The sequence below is a fragment of the Sphaeramia orbicularis genome, chromosome 20 (genome assembly GCF_902148855.1).
Source record: "Sphaeramia orbicularis chromosome 20, fSphaOr1.1, whole genome shotgun sequence".
Classification (NCBI taxonomy): Eukaryota; Metazoa; Chordata; class Actinopteri; order Kurtiformes; family Apogonidae; genus Sphaeramia; species Sphaeramia orbicularis.
Window position 1 is genome coordinate 11753403 of NC_043976.1, and position 21598 is coordinate 11775000.

Here is a 21598-nt window from a genome sequence, read left to right on the forward strand (position 1 = left end):
ATAAGACGTTTTACAAGATCTCTGATACACTGTAATCGAAGCCAACATGTTTTACAGTCAGGAGGGAGATGATGGCTCAATGAATGACTCATACCTACTCCGCTTTCTCAATGGCCTGCACTGAATCACGAGCTCCAATGTGTGTGGGAGCGAGCGCACTGGGCCATGACAGGCACTGTTTGTGGACATAAATCAGTGACTTCTACCTGCAGGTTTCATTTTAAAGAGAAACTCCCCATTTGGATCTTCTCACACTTAAATACTGGGGTGTCTGATGAATTCCACAAGTCGTTTTGCTGTAATGTACATGCATGTTGCACCTAGTTTCTCTTAACAATCCACAGCCAATCTATAAAAATGTCTTGCTTGGTTGCCGTGTTTTATAAGTGACTGTTTAAAAGCCTGGAGAATATGCTTCTTTGAGGCTCTACCTGCCAATGACGGAATCAGAGGAAGTGCAAAATTATACCAAAAAGTGTTCATAAGATGACTCTGGGGCCCCAGGAAACCATCCCAGCTCCATGTGTGGCCTGATTTCAGCTCCATTTTTTTATTGCATGTGATGGAAACCATACGCCTCCATCACATGAGACAAGTGGGCATGATGCTTGTGGTTGTGAGTAAATGAGGTAGAAGTGAGCAAAGGAGTGAAGACAAGCAAAGGAAAGGATGATGTGAGAAAAAAAAAGAGATGTGTGAAATGACGAGAGAAGAGTGGAGAAATGAGATGACTTAAACATGTGAGAGGTGGAGAGAAAGCGGTGACGGATGAACCGTAAAAGCAAGTAACCCCTGTCACATTCATCCACCGCGAGAAGTTGGAAGAGGAGCAAAAAGTGTTGCCTCTCTGACAGGATATCTCTAACTGCGCTTTGTATTCACGTCCAACGAAAGGCATTGTCGAAATCTAAGAAAACCAGGATTACAGCATCCAGCAGCTCTCGCCGGCTCCAACTGTCTGCCGCCTTGCTGTGGGGGAGCTACGCAGAGCTTTTCTTTTTCCATATAAAGATCTAATTCATCTGTCAGATCTGTTGATATAAAGGCAGGTCTAAAGTGTCTTCGGCGACCAAGTTTGAAGTCAATACACAATGTTATCCAAGTCTAAATCTAAACATGTAAGCCTTAATGCCACAGAAGAACTTATGCTTCAACTAGTTATATCACTCTTAAACAATTGGGGTGGAACAAAAATCAATGCAAGAACATATTGTATTATACCACAATGATCTGGCACTACAGAGCCAATAGTTTCATGTAAGAATGCAGGCACTCTTGAGGAATTCCCGTGCCAATTTGACCCGAAAATGATGACACACATGGACGTGGATGTTGCAATAAGTGTATTTGTGTTGGAAAGCCACTAAGCTAAAACTCTTTTTTTATACTTTGCTCCATCTCATTTGTCAAATTCTGACAATACAATGTTGTTGGTGTCATGATGTCACAGTGTTATTGATAGTATTGTGAATTACTTTCTGATTCCCTTCCCTATTTGTCTATTAGTTGTGCACGACATTGTTTTCTGCAGTATCTGTGCAAAGTATTAGCATGACATGTACATCAGGAGGTCATGAGTCAGCCAACATGATCTAATACAGATGAATGGACTGTTCTGCATCATTGTGCATTAAGTTTTTTTTTTTTTTTTTAACTTATATTTTATTGTTACATTTAAGAAATTTTACAACACAAACAATTAGAACATAGTGTCAGTTGTCGTCCTGCATATTGTCCATTTTTTCCATCGATCTTCATAAGTTTGCTTGCTATAGTCTTATAATATATGTAAGTCTCCCCATGTTGTGAATTTCTTCCACAATGTCTCTCCAATTATTTAGGGTAGGGGGGTCCTCTTTGCACCATTTTCATGTGATGGCTTTTTTAGACGATGCCAGGAGGATTTTAATCAAATATTCATCCTTACTTGGTATGTTTTTTCCTGTTAAATGACCCAAATATAACACAGAATATGTCCTTGCTAGTTCGTATCCCAATATTTTCCAAGTTCTTCACTGATATTAATCCAATATTGGGATAATTTTTTCACTGCCAAAAAACATGCGTATGACCCACGTCCTGCTCACCGCACACCCTCCAACAGGGCTGAGATAATGATAATGAAGCTTTTTGGATCTTTGGTGTTATAAAAAATCTCATTATGTTTTTCCAACAAAATATTTTCCAATTTCTGGAATTAGATGTAGTCACTTGAGTTTCATCACTTAATTCTACCAACAGTTCTTTCTTCCATTTATCTATTGCGCATTAAGTTTGAGTTCATTTTTCTTTCCTCATTTTTGTGAACTAAAAGAATCCTCCATAGCCTTTTGGTGTTGAAAAAATCTGGTAATACATAAAGCCAAACAAACTGCCCCCGCCTCATCCTGGTATAATGACAAATCACAAACTGATAATAAATGTAGAGAAATAAACACTTCAAAATGATTTTCAGATGAGCTGTGGCCAGACAGACATGTAGGCTGTGGCAGCATCCACAGCCTCTCCTGCCCCCGTGGCCCCGCCCCCTCCCATGAGCCCAGAGGCCCTGCTTGGCTCTGCACAGACTCAGCGCTCGCTGTAGTTACACAAACAGGTCGTCTTTCCAGAAAACTACATCAACAATGGAGTGGGGATCGGGAATGGACTTGCTCAGCTAAGGGATTTGGGGCCCACAGCGTGACTTGGGTTTTAGTTACAAAGCAAAACATTTGAGCTAAAGCACCCCAAACGTTGTAGCTCCCTTAGTAAGTGTGTATTTCTTTTAGGCTGTGTGTGTGTGGCCCATTGGTTAATGACCATCACATTAGCATCCAGAACTTGATAGCCTGCCTACGCTCAACTATGAAGGAAACACAACACCATCAGCAAAAAGATGAGAGTTCAAAGTGATGGAGAGTGGGACAAGAAAAACAAGAAAAAGACTTTATCCAATGAAAAAACAGATTTAAAGGCTGTTTGTCTTCTTTTCGCTGGTATTCAACTAAGTGGGATGATCACAAAGCACAGGCGCTTCACAATCTGACCAAAGAGTATTTAAATTGGCAACAGATTCCTTGTGCAACACAGGAAAAACTGAGCATTTCAATTTCTTTGTAGTCAGTGTTTTCGGTATTAAAGTGGACCCTGATGGAAGAATCCAGAACCTTCCTGCAGGGTCATGCTGCAAAGAACAAAAAACTGAGTTTCTGTCTCTAAGCCCAGACTCATCAGATCAAGGTCGGTCCTCTTAGGTCGGATCTCCCACCGGTTGCTTCAGGTGCCAGTCAAAATGTGAAACCCACTAGAGAGACCCCCGGTGCTGACGGAGAACTGGCAAGTTCTTCAAAGAAAAATAAACAGTTAAATGTCACCGGTTCGGAGAAAACCAGAAATAAAACAAATAACGTGACATTTTCCCTCTGATGAGCAGCTGGGATAATAAACCACAAAATGGTATTCGAGGCATGCCCTTCTCTCACTGGTTTTATTTGTCTGCTATTTTGGAAAATAGTCTGGGAATGCATTCAGGTTTATTCCACTGATTTATCTGTTTTAATCCTTTTACACAAGATTATTGTAGCTAAGTATTTGGGAGTCTCAGGGTTTGCATGACTAATACATCCTTGTCTCCAAAGCATTTCATCTACCTGGAGGATTTTGGACATCTCGATGTATTAGTCATGCATGTTGTGGGGCCTCCAAAAAATGAAACCCATCTGCTAATATGTTATATTTTTGGAGGTGCTGCAACTTCCTGTAGCTTTAACCTTACAATCAGTTCACTGTGGAGCCACAAAACCATTGTGTTTCAACAAGACACTGTTTGTCTACCTTCAAAACCACAACTCTGCTTTTTCAAGTGCAAACAAACAAGACATGCTGATTTAATTTGCACCCTAAACCACGGGTTGAACTGTGGTTTATTCCAATAAATATATTAGAGGGATAAATTTAGAGGTTTCCTGCCTAAGATAACTGGCCTCACATTTACAATACAGACATGAAAGCACAAACAATGCTCTCAACAAACTCTTCCCACGAAAGCAAGTAAGTGAATTCTTTAAAACATCTAACTTTTGTTTCAAAGTGGGACCAGATGAAATCTGAAGACCATCTTTTGTAAAATCTCCCAACATACACTAGGTTGTAATTCCTATGATGGCCACTACATGCTCACAGCTCTGAATACACAGAAATGACTGACAAACACCTCATCTTTGTTAGAAATAACTGAAAAAAATATCATAAAGCATCTTATTTTTGATAGGAATCACCCCATCAACAGACTTCCGCTGCTCCTAAGCAGTATCTGAAATTAAAATGCATTGGACTACAGGTTGCATTCTGCAGAAATTGTGCCATATCAAACCTTGGTTTAAAAGTGTGCGTAGGTTTTTGGAATATATTAACAGAAATACAGCTGGTAAAATGTCTTTGGGATAACGTTTTTAACAGACCATGCCCACATCACCACCACACTGGCCACATTCAGCACTGGTTCTGCCACATACAAAGAGGTCTGGTATTAATCAATGCACTTCTTCATTACTTTCAAAGTCCAGTGAATAAGCCATTTCCTCTCTGTGAAATCTGCTGTACACTGAGGCTGACGTTCTCTATCCAACCTAACGCTTCTGCTCTCTACCGCTGGCGTCGCTTGTGGGTAATGTCGGTATAACATTATGGTCATCCTGAGTACGCCACTCTATGATTTTAGGGTTGGTTGTAATAAGAAGCTCTATCATTTAACAGTGGCTTTGGAGGGACGTGGAGAGCTGTAAAACTTGAATACGACTGTGGTTTGTGTATAGTCAGGTGGTTAAAAAGTCTTAAAGAGGGTGCTGAGTGTTGTTCAGTTTTACATGTAGCTATACATGTTGTAAATTTTAATATTTCCTTGCAACTTGAAGAAATGATTGAGAGTTTGATGTGTTTTTATAATCTAGGAGGTGACATTTTGAAGAACATCAAATGTTCCTAACATGCACTGGGTCACCAGTAATCCATTTTAGGATTAGGCTTATAAAAGAAGAAGTGTACAATCAATATGCTTCGCTTCAAAGGGAACATTTTCTAGTTTCTGTTTAACATCTGGCTAAATAAAATGCAAACCTTATTCCGACCACAGCCTAGCTTATGTTCAGGGTTTCTTTGATTCAATGTAAAGTTATGTAAAGCATAGAACAAGTTTCACTAGTTATGATATGTCAGAAAATGTGAAAATATGCATTGATCAGAAAGTCTAAGGCTTAAGAATGGAAACAAATAAATTCCACTGACTGGTTTGAATTGCTCAGCACAATAATTCATATGTAAAGATTGCGAGCAAACCAAAAACTAAATGTTCAATTGTAAAATTACACACGTTTCACTCAAATACAGATAAGACTCCAAAGTCAACAAAAAAGAATACAAAGAGTTGCGGGTCTGACGAGTGACGGCGTGAACTCTGAGGGGACTGACAATGGAAACGCCATCTTTTATGATGCTTCAAGGGTGTTGGACTTCCTTCTGGGTGGCCCACAAAATCTGCGGTCGGATGCAGAGGTGTGGCTTGTCAGTCTGACAGACAACCAGACCTCTGCTGCCGCTCTGGGTTAGGGAAGAAGATTTGTTTCTTTCCTGCCAAATCCTGTTCAGGCCGATGTACTCCAGACATGAGGGTGGCACGCTCCTCCACCTTAGAGCAGCCTGGAGTTAGAAAGATGAAGCATCACAAAAGACTTGTCCGACATCTGGGCTGTGAATCACACAGAGGCATTACCACTTACTGAAAGTAGTAATCAACACCAGACAATGACTTTAAATTACTCTACACAAGTGTTTGTGCAAGGGAATTTAGAAAATGCTGGAAAGGAAACTCCTCTGAGGATGGGGATTAACAGAATTTATGCTTTGGAAAATTTTTTTTTTTTTTTTTTTCTAGAAATGCAGCAACGTGGACCACACTGAGATGGATAACAGAACCCTGCTAAAAGGATTATATGTTATATTATCCTTGCACTGTAACTAAATAATATTTTTATACCAAGAGGATTACAGATATTTGTGAAGATTGCAGGGTTTTCTTGTAAAATACTGACAGAGTGAAAATAAGAAACACAGATGCTACTGTATTTAGGCAGTAGCAGGGTTTTCAAGTTCTTTAGAAGATGTTTCCTAAAAGAAAATTGGTAGAGGAATATTGGCAAGGATGTTAAGAAGTACAGCATCTTAAAGGACAACACAACAACAAGAATGTCATACTCTATAAGAGTGTTATGTCAAAAATGCCAGAAGAGTAGTTTGTTTCACTTGCCTTTAAAACACACACCATGACAGGTTGGTTTTATCATTTAAGATCATATAATGTCATTTCTGTGGTTTTCCTTTGTTCAACAATCTAGTTGCCAACAAACACACCTACAACTTACTTGTCAGATTTGCAGTCTGGTATTGTCTGCACTTTTATAAGTCACTATTGCTGAAATATCTAACCACAGATTCCACAGACAGCTGAAAACACTTCCCTATCTTTCTATTTCATCTTTCCTGGGGTAGGATAGTCCTGTTACTGCATATTCCAACAAGTTAGGTATGACTTTTTTAAGTTCAAAAAATTATTTTTGGCTAATGTCTCTGGTTTTGGGATTGTTCTACCATGCAAGCAGAGGTTGGAAACACTGAACACATGGAGTTCCTGAATATCGACTATTTAGCACAAGGTCTGCATGTCTGAAATTCAATCAGGTATGTGATCTTTTGGAGGAACAACAGAAACATACAGAAATGCTCATTCTTTTTTAAAAATTTGTAATGAAGTCCAGTATATGCATGACCAGCTTAGTGCAGAGCTCTGAAAGGTGCCAGAAAATGAAGTGAGTGAATTCCCACTGTCTGGAGTCTTAGCCACACATGGAAAATGTGATAGTCATTATGCATCTGACAGGCTTTTGGAGCTCGACACTGTTCCTCTCAGCTTCAACTCCCACTTTTGCAAACCAGGAAGCTGTAGGTTGATCTTGGCAAACCTCACAGTTGTTTTTTCGCTCTTTCATTAACATCTTGGACTAGGAATAACAGATTTAGAGAGTTTTATTACTTACACTAAAAGAGGAGGAATTAGAATCCCCAAATTCATTGTTAAAGTGTGCCTGTGTGTTCTGCTGCCGGAGGTGTTGGAGAAATGTAGGCGTTCATGAACACATGAGACTCACATACATAAAATCAGTTTGTACTACTAAAGTGTGATGTTGTGTGTTATTCTGCGGCTGAAAACACACATCCAGAAACAGCACAGGCACACACCCTGGAGGGAATACAAACGTAAGATGTAATGCACAAACTCAGTCCCTGTAGAACAAAGAAGCACAGCTTGCCAAGTTGAACACAGCCTTTTTCATGGGAGGCGTTAAAGAAATGCAGGTGTCTTGGAACACCTCCTTTACTCTCTGCTATTCTTTTATTTAATTACTAAATCAATGACTCAGACCCCCTGTTTGAATAGTCCTAAAAGGCACTTAAATAGATCCATAGTGAACTCCAGGAACCCTCCCCTGACAACAGCACGTGGGTCACATCAAGGACGCTGGGGTTATTATGGTATGTGAGTGCTGGAGTGGGGACGGGATGGGGTTTGATGCTTTTCCTCACTCTTAAAAGGTGGGTCAGAAAAGTCACTGACACTCAAATGATCACAGTCCAGATTGAAAATAGCAGCTAACTACCAGCACATGTGCTGTTCTGGCAAAAACATCACTGTTAGACGCCTGCTCTTTACATCTAGTGCCTGAAGTCATGTTATTGCTGTTTTATTCAGTTTAATGAAGGCATTACAAAGAGAGAAAGAAAGGAAGGAGCTGCAAAGTTTGGACAAACGTTTGAAAGGATCTCTCAAAACTCAGATGTTAAAACTGTCTAGTAGCTGCTGTCCAGTGCTATAAAGTTGCATTTACATGTCAGAAGGAATTAATAGTTCTTCTAGACTACATGCTATTAAATGAACTCAACAGTTCTTGCCTGACAAAAATTGTGGAAAATACCGGACACTTTTTTTTTTTTTTAATAAAACTGCTGCTGTGGTTCCCAGGGAGCTGAGGTGATGCCAAAAGGTGATGTGAATAGTTAGAAAAACACTGATAACCGCTAGGGATTTCAAATAGGAACCTGTCTGTTAACCAGTGCTGATATTTATTTTGGTCTAGTTTGCTTTTCTTTATTCTATGTTTTGCACCAAGAAAAAACAATCTTCAATATTAAAAAAAATTACTTGATTCATGTTTTTAAGACTGTAATCACATCTGTGAAAGAGCAGAAATTCAATCACACAAATAATGAAACAACCCTTAATAGCTATATAGCAAAAGATAAACATTATCAGTTAAATGTCATCATAGGCCTATCAGTAAAGCTTCAGCAGTCACTGTACCTTATATTACACACATTTATATTATGCTCATACTATACCACTGATTACATGGCACCCTGCAAATTAGGAGGTTCAAACTTTCCCCAGTTTTTCTTATGTGTTGTGTTGAAAATAACATCATAACAGTTTGATGCGGTATTGCTATGACGACCAACTACATTTAGGGGATACAACATTGCCCGAACAAAAAAAAGTCCCCACCTGGATTTAACAAAGCAAATAATTCAGATCCTTCCACTGGATAATAACCACAGTGATTAATGTTTCAGCTACAACAAGTTCTTTAACCTTGAATGATGCCATGAGTAGGTTCTTATTTCTTAAACAACCATCAGTTTGATAAAACGCATAAAGACTGGACTGTGTATTAATGGAAAAGGGTCATGTGGTCTGATGAGTCCAGATTGCCCGTGTTCAACATTGGATGAAGTGATTACCCATCATGCCTAGTGCCTACAGTCCAAGCCTGTGGGGCCAGTGTTACGACCTGGGGTTGGTTCAGTTGGTCAGGTCTAGGTTCAATAACATTGTGTGTCCAAAGTCCAAACAATGACTTCAGATGAACCTGAACATACTGAATGACCAGGTCTGAACATACATTGATTTTTTTCTTCCCAAACAACCAGGACATATTCCAAGATGACAATACCAGGAGTTATCAGCCTAAGATTGTGAAAGAGTGGGTCAAGGAGCATGAAACGTCATTTTCACAGATGTATTTGCCACCAGGGTCTAAACTCGAGAAGTGAGAAACACATGTGCAATAGAAGACTGTATAGAGTCCAGTGGTTTGAGCCTCCCATCATCAAACAAGATCTTGGCAAAAAAAGAAATGTGACTCTTGATGGAAATAAATGTAATATGAAAGTCAATACTGTCCAGCACAATATTACTGTATGTGATTTTTTTTAGCTGCACAATGTATAACAGCAGAAGAAAACAACCACAGACCAAAAGCAAATAGAATCAATGAGTTGAGTTGAGACTAGGATACCATGTGAAAGTCAGTCTTCCGTGACTCTATGAGTTGCAAAAAAGTTCTACCCATATCAAAAGTACATACACTCATTATGAAGACTGGCTCCTTTGTACTCTTTTAACTGCAACTACTGTAAAATTACACTTGAGCCTAGCATGAATATTAACGCCAGCTAAAATTTGTTTAGAGGTCTTATTTATGTCTTTGTGCATAAGAAATCAATATAAGTGAATCCTCAAAGGAACTTTGTGTTGGTAAATGCAAGTTATGCAAATTTACAGGATTTCAGTTCTGTTGCAACATGTTGATGGTCATATGAACTATGTTTTCAGCTCAAAAATGTCCAATTTCATCACAATTAATGTGATTACAATTGATTATAATGTGATTACAATTAATGGCCAAGTTATACTGTATTTGAACTGAATTTACCTGAAAAACAAATATTCTATTCTTTTAGATTCCCCAATTTTTCTTACAAGATTCTATACTACATATCACATGTTTTATTTTTACAGGTTGCAATATGGAGTATGGTGCTGATCCATCCTGCTCATGTTACACCAATACATACATTAAGAATGTCACACGTCACTTTTTAAATCAACAGTTTTCTAATAATAAGCATTTTTATAAAGAAATAACAATTCTATATTGTTATTTACTCTTTGCACAGGGATAATTTCTGGAAACGGTGACATGGCTGCTGAGCATCAGTATGATGGGATCCGTCAAAACCATGTCACATCCGTCCACTGCCACATTTTGTATTTTTGTTAAACTGTTATTGTTTTAGATCCACAATACTAACATTTATGAATAAGAGGAGAATTAGCAATAGTAAGTATATGAGTTTACTACTAATAAAGTACTGGTACTGACCAGATCATCATGGGTAATGTCACGTCCATCCACCAGCAAAAGTTTTCACATACACGTGCTATTCAAAATCCAATATTACTGAAAATATAGCTTCCACTGTCAAATAATATCAGTAGTCTGTGCACAAATGTATTAGCATTATTTCAACACAGGTCTATGCATTTCTTACAACTTTTTTTTTTTGACAAAAATGGCCACTCATTTGACCCTCTGAGTAAATTTTAGCCGATGCACATTACACCACTGCTACTGTTAACCTGTGATGCTGTAAACTGAAGACAAAAGACAGATTATAGTCATACAACATTGGTCTTTTTGGCTGATATCCTACTTTTCCAGACAGTTGAATTCCTGTTTGAAAGGACTGAAATATGAAAGAGATAAGATGCGTCCACATGTCTACAGAGGAATGGAATCTGTAGTGTTAAACTAATGTTTTTTTAATTATATACAGTACGTGGATTTATACACTCCTATGATACAAAGGTGTATAGTTTATGCTTCAGATAAACAGTTCCAGCTGGATCTTACACTGTTCCAGCCCCCCCCCTTTTCTTTAACATTACACACAGTCGCACATTCTTATCTTCTAAGAAAAAGTTCCTCTCATGCTTCTCCAAAGTCATCCTTTACTTCACAGTCTCCCCTCACAACCGGCTGTATGTACTCCACCTTCTCCCACTTCCTTTTCACTCCCTTCCCATCTCCTGGGATAAAATACCCTCTTGCCCAGCGCCCCATGCTCTTCTTGCTAATTCAGCATGTTGATGTTATCTCTCCTCTTGTCTATCCGGTGGTGTGAGATTCTCTCAAAACCAGATAAGAGGAAATCCCTGCTCTATACATCATCTTTCAGTTTGAACCCCAGGGCCTCAGTTTTGATGGCACGCTCCTTCAAAACCTCCGGGTAAACTCTCCTCTCCTTACAGAAATAAGACTTAAAACCTGACATGTGAAACTGAGACATAAAGCTGGTTTCCATAAGCCACTGTCTGACATCTGACTTCATTTTTTAATCATATTATACTTCATTGTTTCTGGGTGTCTCCTAGGAAAATATAATTTGTATTGTCTTCCTACATTTTTCTCTCTCTCATTCACTTAAACACACGCACATTAAATGGGCCTCTTTCTCCTCTTGTCACCACATTAAATACTCCCTTTCTGTTAAACGTGCCTTGGGGTGTTTTCAGCGCTCCCCTAGGCTGCAGAACTTGCGGGTATGAGCGGAGCATGAGTAGGCCTTGAAGCGAAATGATTAAAGAATGAAGAGCAAGCAATTGAACTTAGTGAGCAAGGAGCAAAAACATGAGAATGCTGCCAGAACCAGATACCAGATGGTAAAAAATCCATAATTCAATCCAATTTGAAGATATCTTTTGAAGTTTTTACCCTAGAAAAGCACTACAGACATTCTGCATTGTGAGTGTGTCACATATGGGCCTTTCCATGAAACTGGGTTTGTTTTGGTATTTGGCACTTTGCCAGCTTTTTAGGCCCAATAATAAAAGACAAATTTAGACATATTTCCCCCCAGGATGTGTCTAATGATGACCTCAGATAAATGCAAAAAAATTATACTCTTTCTATGAGCCATCCCAAATAGTTTTAATTTTTAATAGAATATTGGAGCTAAAAATAAGATCAAAATTGGGACAGGAAAAGCTACCTAGGTGTCAGTGAAATGGCAGATTTTTTTTGCTTAAATCAAGATTTTCTTTTTTGCTTATTACAAGTAAAAAAATCTGCCAGTGGAAAAAGTGAAAATTATCTTGGTAAGATTTCTTGAAATAAGATTTTCAAGATCTATTGTCTAAAAATAATTTCTTATATCTCACTTACGAGTTACTCTTAAGGTGATTATGTCTTATTTTAAGTGTGATGAGATACTTTGACTAGAAATGAAAAAAAAAATACACTTGGTAAGATTTACATTTTTGCAGTGTAGTCGTTTTTCGAATCCAGACATGCGGGTTCTTCATGACTCGGCAGTCTCAGTCCACGTTTCATGCGTAACCCATTGTATCGCGTTACATGCAGAACCTGCCCACTTAAACACATATAAATCGCAAGTGATTTTGCAACAGTGGTCACTATTCTCAGCCCTCACCCCCGGGTATTGTTTTTGTGACACTCTGCCTTGGATATTTACTTAGATTCCCAAAATGTACCTGTGAGAGAATAAAAAGATATATGAAAAATAGTAGTGCATAATTTTTGTATCCTTTTTAGTGTGTTACATGTGGATTTTTGTATGTGTGCATCAAATAAAAATGTGTTAAGACTGAAAAATAGCTTCTCTTTTATTTCAGTAAATAGTTATTTTTTAAAAAGACCCAAAGTGCTTCTAAACTTGCTTCATAATATTAGTCTATATCTTGTTTGAATTTTTAGCCCCTCTGTCCTATTTTTAGGTACCAGTTTCATAGAAGGACCCACATACGGTATATAGCTGTTAAAAATGAATGATACTTTTCCACGTGAGGAAAATAAACAAGTCGATTCAATATAGTAACCTTTTTAAGTAATAAAAGCCCAGTGTTTTACAGCTGGTTTGTCCCATTAGAGCAGGTGACTTCAGTAAGTGCTTTCCCACTTGTGTCTGCGTTTTACAACAGGTGTTTGACCTACTGCACGGTCAGGTCAGGTTTATACTGTCTAAGGCTGGAGCTCCTACATTGGCTCATTTCAACAGAGGAGGTCATTATGAGGCACTTAAAACTTTAAGACAACATTGATGTTAAAAGGAATAAGGGGGTGCAGTAGGAGAAATGCTAACGCTAGCACAGAGAGAGTACAATGTAAGTGGAGTCTGTCAGTGTAGAAGCTGTTTCACTGTTTTCAAAAGTAAAACCTGCCATGCAATTTGAAGAGAGGAAAAAAAGAGGCAAGCTTGGACAAAACCAAGAAAAACCTAAAAAGTGCATAGAAATCCCCATCAGACGTTCTGACAACTATCACATGACAGCATGTATTATACGTGTCAGTGTCTGTGAGCTGCTGGCGAGTCATGTTAACACAACCATGTTTGATTCCACATTAACTACGATGGATGAGGTGGTGGGTGATGTGTCATTACGGCTACAGCTAAAGGTGGCTGTGAAGCCGGGGAATGCTCTTTTCACGAACCCACTGGACCGAACCGAGCCCCGGCTGTGCTGACACAGCTGGTTCCAGACACCCCAACACCGCGCTCAGCTCCAGGAATGTTCTGGGCCTTACTGGAGAAAGCATAACAAGTGCAGGAAATAGATTAGTGCATTCTGGGTTCCACACCAGCCACAAACCTCCTGAGTCTGGCCTCTGTAAACCCACATGTGTGGGAACAGGAGAGCAGCAGCGGAGGGAGTAAGACCCCAGTCCAGACATCAGTGCTGATCCCAGGAGGACCTGCTGCAAGGAGCAATCAGGGCTTGTTATTTCATGGCTGGCTCTAACTTCTACCTGGAAACCAACATGAAAGTCTTTGATTTCAAAGGCCTGCAGTGTCCAATATACAGTATTACCATTCAGCAGGAGGTGGAGCAATTTCAATCTAATGTGGTGCAACATCTAAGTGTGAAACCATTATTATATGATCCATTCATGTTAGTTATCAATGATCTGTGACATTACATCTTCAAATGCAGCACTGTGTTGGGCTCGAGTTTTTCTGTGTATAGGATTCTACCATACAAAAGTCAAATATAAAGTTATAAGGTTATTGTTCTTTTTTAATGTTTGTCAGGTGACTAAGGTATTTAAGGTGCACCAGTTTAATATCCACACAGACACTGAAATGAGAGAATATTTATTTAATTTAGTGCTCACTAGTTATATTCCTGAAGTTCAATATGAAAACTGTGAAAACAATAAACTTTTTTTTATCTTAAAAGCATTTCCAAGTTTTGTTTTGCTGTCACTCTAAAAGTTGATGAAAAGATTTTTACTGTCCCTGCAAATATTCATGGATTCCAAATATTGATTGTGTCACTGACTACTAATAAGTGGTATCCATATCAAACAATCCCTAATGTATGTCCTTTTAGTGGAGTAGTTTTTAGTTTGAGGGGGGGTTATATGAAATCAGACAGCTTGCATGGGCCAGTGGTATTAATTAGCATTCCAAAATGACCCATATATTTTTCTTTGGAAAAGTACCAGTGCACATTTGTACCTTCTCAAACTTGCTTGATTCCAATGTGATTGCCGGACTCATGGCCTCATGATTAAACCAGCTCTAAAAGGGTTTTAAGAGTTCAGCCAAAGCTCAGGTAGATTTCTTTTTATTCTGATGGCCTTCCTATGTCAACCCCCACAGAAAAATAAATATGTTTAAACCTTGAGCACTGTGGAAGCAATTCCGGCCTGGCTTCAACTTGGCGGGGAAAGAGATGGGATTTCCATATGAATTCACTCAGTACATGTGCTGTTGTTGTGTGCATGTGTGTGTGTGTGGTGTGTGTTTTCACTTGTTTACAAGTGAGTGGAAAAACGTGTGTTTATGTATGTATAGTATTTGTGTAAATATACATCATGAATGCATGCCTTCTGGATGACGTTTGTATAAGATAGAGAATCAGAAACAGTTCACTCTGTTTAAAATAAGTGTGTGTGTGTGCGCGCGCGCATGTGTGTATGTCCCATTGGGCATTCTGAACTGATCGGAAAACTAATGTGTTACTTTGCACATCATCAAATGTACAAACACCCCTAAATGACTCAAACGTATTTCAACACATGAGCCACTTATGGATGTTTGCATTTATTACATTTTGTACTTTAAAACAAACCATCTAAGAGGTTTCAATAAAGTCCAAAAGCAAGCCTGAGTTTGCTGATGTGTTTGATTTATGCCCTAAATGGTGAAGAAAAGAGGAAATATCGAAGCTCTCTGTGTTTTTCCTTGCAGATTAGCCAACTTTTTACAACTGAATTTAAGGAATTCAAGGAGATGGCTCAGACCACATGGCATCTCATTGTTCCACTATCTCACCTGACCTAATACAAGGAAAAGTTAAAGCTCTACACATGCTAATCTTTTATGACTGTAATGCTGAAGATTTCAGCCTATTTACCACAAATCCTGCATGTGGAGTCTTGAGTGCATTTGCAAGATGTTTTCCATCTTCAACTGCAAGTAAATGAATGTGGGAAAGTCAGTCATTCAACTAAATCTATGCTGTATAGTTCTGTCTCTTGTGTTGGCTTTTTCGAACTAACGGGATTAAGTGTACTCTGTTTATGTGTCAAGTCATCCACTTTAAAGCTCAGAGGCTTTCAGGACTCAGTGACTTTATAAACCGGACACAGATTTGCACAACAATCACAGCTTTGACATGTCACAAAAAAAATTAAACACTATCGGTCTCATGGGAGAAAGCAACAAATTAAAGCTAAACACAGAAAGGAAATAATTGTTTGTTCCCCTTGTGTACTGACATTATGGCGCTAATAGTAGAAGAATTAGGGTTTGTGATGTTTTGCATGAATGCAGCTCTCTTGCACAACAAACCCTCTAGAGTGGTGAGGTGGACCCTCAGAACCGGCCCCTCCAAACAGCTGCCGTGTCCCTACGAGGGCCAGTGACACTCAGCTCAGAGTTCAGCAGTTCTTTTTTCCTACTCCTCCGAATGTCAAGAGTTCATCTGAATAAAGTTAAAAGTGAGCTGGATTTGGCTCTGTTCCCCAAAACTCTCTCATCTCACCCGCGACCACTTCTTGCACACGCTCACGGAGAAAGACAAACAGGATGCCTCTACTCGGGTGACTACGGATGAAAGGGGTTGTGTTTTAACACAGTTTGAGATCATCTCTGACGGCGCTTGCTCGATCAGTGTAGTCAGCTGCCTCCCATCCACTTCCATGGACCTCAGCCCAACTGTGTGTGAATGAGTCATGGTGAAGCAACACCCAAAGTACAGAGACATGGAGGCTCCTGATCCCAAATCAATGTTGAATCAACAGAACATTGATGGAGCACGCGCTACATCTCCAAGGAGAATAAGAACGATGTGTCTGAGTGAGTTTAACGAACAGATGCTTCTTTTATTTTTCTGCTTTTTGGAGTCCAAAGTGACTGAAAGCATGCAGTCAAGAGATTAAGAGAGAAACCACAGAAGAGAAGAGAAGAGAAGAGAAGAGAAGAGAAGAGAAGAGAAGAGAAGAGAAGAGAAGAGAAGAGAAGAGAAGAGAAGAGAAGAGAAGGATATTCTAAAGTTCACTTAAATAACATCTCCACTTTGTAGGAAGCAGGAACAACAAATCTACTATAAATGAAATTAAGTGTGTACTGTGAGGTCTGAACATAAAAGAGAACACTTTTATCTGGAAATGAATACTTCTGTTGAATTTAAGGGTTTTTTTTAATATTATTTAGTTGTTTTTTTTATTATTATTATCTGACCTTTTTCAATCATGTTGGCAGAAATGTCAGATATTTCCAACCCAACTTAATGTGGTTAGATAGATGTGGTGTGGTTAGATACTGCACAGATAGTGGAGGGTGTAATTTTTTTCAGTTTGCATGAACTGACCCTAGGAGCCTTTTTATCCTTATCTTTCCGGTGCTGTCTGGTTCGCTTCAGTGTACAAGTCTGCTGGGAAAATCTGAAAACTTCTGATACCCCAGATGGCATTGGAGCCTGGCAGTGTGAATTCCAGACTCCATAGATTAAACTACACAACCACGCTTCATGTGCTAACATACACTATCGCTGCACCACAACAGACAGATATACAGTGTGTTTACTATGATTTCAGTTTGAGTAAGTCCACATTTTTGAGGTCATAAGCAGGTTTTTGTGAGTCAACATGTTTAACTATCTCAATTTAAGTGGATAAAAGAGAGAAAAAAGAGTTTTGTCTTCTTGATCTGGTGAGCCCTGTCAGCAGTCATTGTGCTTGTGGTGAGGTGGACCTCACAAACTGTCAGCCACATTTATGCTTAACCCCAATTTTGTCCTCACAGTCCAAACCCCGAGTGACCAAGCCAAGTATCAGGACAGACCAAACTGAAACTGCTGGAAATCTGTCCTGATACGAAACGTGCCTTTTTGTGAGCTTGAAATGATCATTTAAGATGAAATGCAAATAAGCAATGTTAGGTACTAAAAGAAAACAGCCAAGCCCACACACTTTGTTCCTGTAATTCAAAACATTTCATTCTCTTAACAATAAAAGTTTTGTTGTGAGAGCTCCAAGCGTGACAGCTTTTATGTCTTCCACCTTCAGAAAAAGTAAAAAAGTCACTTTTCACTTACCGAACCTCTTGTATCCAAAAGACTGTACTTCCTCCTCGTCTGCAAAGTCGTCTGTGTGACATAATCAGAAACATATGACAGAAATAGGTCAGGCGCACGCGATTGGGGGTACAATGTGTTTAAAGACGTTGGAAGGACTAGAGGTGACTGCAGAGCAACTAAATCAAACAGAACCACAGCAGGGCAGCGTAGACTCATAATGTTGTCCTTGAAAACACTGATGTCTGTTTGGCAGAATCACTATGGGGATTATGCAGCACATAGTGTGGTATCATCTCTATTCTCTGTGAATGAGTGTGTGTGTGTGTGTGTGTGTGTGTGTGTGTGTGTGTGTGTGTGTGTAGAGATAGGAGGTCCAGAGAACTGTAAAACCCACAGGCTGCGGTTTCTCTGGGTTGTTGACAGTAAACCTTAATTACACTCTGCTACACTACACCGAGGACTGGAGTAGAGCAGAGAGGACATCACTGGTAATGGTAAACAGATGGAGTTGAAGGGGGTAACATGGGTGAGGGGGAGAGAGACAGGGGAGACAGGGGAGGATGAGCTAAGTGTGTGTTTGTTGGTAGGGGGTCGGGGGATTGTTTGTGCCATTAAAGTAGATGAAAAGCCTTTAATACCAAAGGGTTCAGTTCTGCTTGAAGGCTATTTTACTCAAGTTTCTTATGGGAAATGTATGAAGTTTAATGCTGCTTCAAATACAATACTTGGCTAGTCTGCAAACCACATGAACAAGTGGTGTGCACTGGACAGCATCAGTTATGCAAGATCTTTTGTTTGTTGTTTTCTCATGTCATGAACACAGATTCTCAGATATAAACCCATATGGAAATGTATGATATATGCATGACTAAAGCAGGAATGATGTGGCCATATATCTTAAGGCAAACTTATCATATACATACATCCTCTGGATATATGAAAGTATTGGTTTACAACATAAAATAGACTCCTCATGGTGTAATGTGTGTAATATATATGTATAGCTCATACAAAAGAGTTTCTGATATACAGTTGTGGGAAAAAAAAATATTAGACCACCTTTGTTTTTCTCAATTTCTTGTTCATTTTAATGCCTGGTACATCTAAAGTACATTTGTTTGGACAAATATAATGATAACAATAAAAATAGCTCATAAGAGTTTAATTTCAGAGCTGATATCTGGCCATTTTCCATGTTTTGTTTTGTTTTTTTTAATAATAACCAAAATCAAAATGAAGTTCTTACATCAATAGCTGTGGCATTGTACTGCCAAAAACAGTGCTTTTAGGCATTCCATGTTTTCTTTTCTGTCTGTTTTAGTCACATGATACAAAGAGGAGTTAGAACTTGATTGCATAACCATTGTTTTTGATGATTTCTGATGGTCTAATAATTTTTTCCACGACTGTATATACACTTTTGCCCATAAAGTTGTAATAAAATATTTTTACATCTTCACTGAAATGACTGAGACAATGTGATTTATTCATGATAGATAAAGTGTAATTAACACTCAGTATGTAATCACTGTACCTGGTCTAAGGTGATTACTGATGTGCATAAACAGGAATAAAAACAGGAATAGCCTATGTCTGAAAATAAAATTATCACAACTTTATGGATATTTTGTATGAGCTAGCATATATAATGTCAATATATGAAACTGACCCAATGTGTAACTGCATAGTTTATATAGACATGGGTTCACTTCATATGTGCATCTACTTTTTAATAAAACCATATCTTTAAAAATTCAAAAAGCATTTCAACTTTAGCCTAATTTTGAGTGATAAAATCAATCTAAGAAAAATCTAGATACTTTTTTTTTTCATAATTCATGCATTAAAGGGTTAATTTAATGTTTATACACATTGCATTTGCATATAGTTCAGTGAGGTAAGTCACATGTTAAAGGGACAGGTTCATAAAAACAAAGGCTAATTGTTCAAACATGATTCTTTCCTCTTTTTCCTTCGAAGTGATGCAACTCAGTAGTGGAAGGAAAAAAACTTTTCAACTATTTCACAACTTCTGCACCACAGTGTAGTAATGTCATCCAGATGTGAGAATCGTGGACCACAACGAAATAAACACAAACTCAGTGGAGTTTGTAAAGACTGAACCTAGATAAACTACAGTTTATACTACATGAACTATCAGCTGTGAGTTTACGTACCTTTCATGGCGTTTTATAACTTGTTGAGGACTAGAAGAGATGAGGACCCCTGTCACTTTCTGCGCATCTCAGCATCCAGACCAAAGGTGCAAACTTGTTCCACGGAGAACGACACACACTGACCAACAAGACTAGAAGTGTGTCTTCATGTTGACACAGGGTTAAAATCCCATCGTCTCCGTGTTGAAGGCTGTGGCTCAGTGAGGTTGTTGCAGGATGTTACCGGAGCCGTGTCCAGCTGCTGAAGGAGGACTGAAGCTCTGAGGAGTCTGTCAGGACCACAGTCAAGTTAAACGGACTCACAAATCCACTTCCGGTGGGATTGTCAAAGTTGTTCTGTAGTTACTCAAAATACAGCTACATCTAGCGTTAGTGTCAGAAAACACTGTTCTACTGGTGAATTATAAGCTGTTCGATTAAATTAATTGTACAAGTCATGAGGCTATGAAATATTTCCAACCTAATTATCTGGTGAAATGCTAGTTATTGCTAATTATCTGGTCAAATGTCACGTTTCTTAATGTTTGAACTTTTAGTCATGTAAACTGTTATTGTTGTGTCAAGAACTGCATATTACATTCAGTAAAGCACAGACACCTAAACACTTAAGACTTGTGTAGCTAATTAGCTATTTGCTAAGCTAATTAGCAAATAGTATTTCACTGGCTAAATGTTGCAAAATGGCCACGGACATTCTATTTGCTAATTAGCTTATTTTAGCATATCAAGCTAATTGTGGGGGAAAACTGATACTATGGGGATGCTGCAGGCTGAATGAGGTGTACAGACGGAAGTAAAACAGAAAGGTTATGTTAAATCCCTCTCAACCAAGCTAAATAACTTACGCTAGCCTTCCTGTATTATTTGACCCAACTACAGAACTCCCGACCCCACTTTTACTTTAGCAGTGTATGGCTAAATGCTAACTTCCGGTGTTTCCTTCACTTCCTCTGTGCTTTACACAGTGCATCAAAACCTCCTCAAACCAGGGGTGTCAAAATTATTTTAGTTCAGGGACCACATACAGCTTAATATGATCTCAGTAAAAATAAATACAGTATAACTTTTAAATATTTTCAACTCTACAAACATTTTTCTATGCTTTAAAGTGAAAAACAGTACAATCCCAACAATGTTTACATCTACAAACTCTCCTTTAAAATGTGAACAACATGAACAACCTGAATTCTCTCAAGAAAATAAGTGCAATTTTAACAATATTATGCCTCATCTTATCATTTACACTTGTAGGTTACAACCTAATATATAACTTAAGAACTGCATATCATATTCAGTAAAGCACAGACATCTAAACACTTAAGACTTGTGTAGCTAATTGGCTATTTGCTAAGCTAATTAGCAATAGTATTTCACTGGCTAAATGTTGCAAAATAGCCAGGGAAATACTATTTGCTAATTAGCTTATCTTAGCATAACAAGCTAATTGGGGGAAAAACTGATACGATGGGGACGCTGCAGGCTGAATGAGGTGTAGAGATGGAAGTAAAACAGAAAGGTTATGTTAAATCCCTCACAACCAAGCTAAATAACTTACGCTGACCCTTCTGTATTATTTGACCAAACTACAGAACTCCCTAACCCCACTTTTACTTTAGCAGTGTATGGCTAAATGCTAACTTCCAGTGTTTCCTTCACTTCCTCTGTGCTTTACACAGTGCATCAAAACCTCCTCAAACCAGGGGTGTCAAAATTATTTTAGTTCAGGGACCACATACAGCTTAATATGATCTCAGTAAAATAAATACAGTATAACTTTTAAATATTCTCAACTCTACAAACATTTTTCTATGCTTTAAAGTGAAAAACAGTACAATCCCAACAATGTTTACATCTACAAACTCTCCTTTAAAATGTGAACAACATGAACAACCTGAATTCTCTCAAGAAAATAAGTGCAATTTTAACAATATTATGCCTCATCTTATCA

General features: G+C 38.5%; 1 protein-coding gene across 1 annotated transcript in view; it reads right to left on the bottom strand.

The window, feature by feature from the left end:
- Positions 1 to 19907, bottom strand: part of LOC115411159 (collectin-12) — a 41819-nt gene extending 21912 nt beyond the window's left edge. Inside the window, exons 1-2 of the mRNA XM_030123121.1 lie at positions 19651 to 19907; positions 17492 to 17542 (exon numbers count right to left, since the gene is read on the bottom strand). Of these exons, the coding sequence (XP_029978981.1) occupies positions 17492 to 17542; positions 19651 to 19657 (58 nt within the window). The 5' untranslated portion in view covers positions 19658 to 19907. The remainder of the gene's footprint in view (positions 1 to 17491; positions 17543 to 19650) is intronic.
- Between the last annotated feature and the right edge of the window lie 1691 nt (positions 19908 to 21598).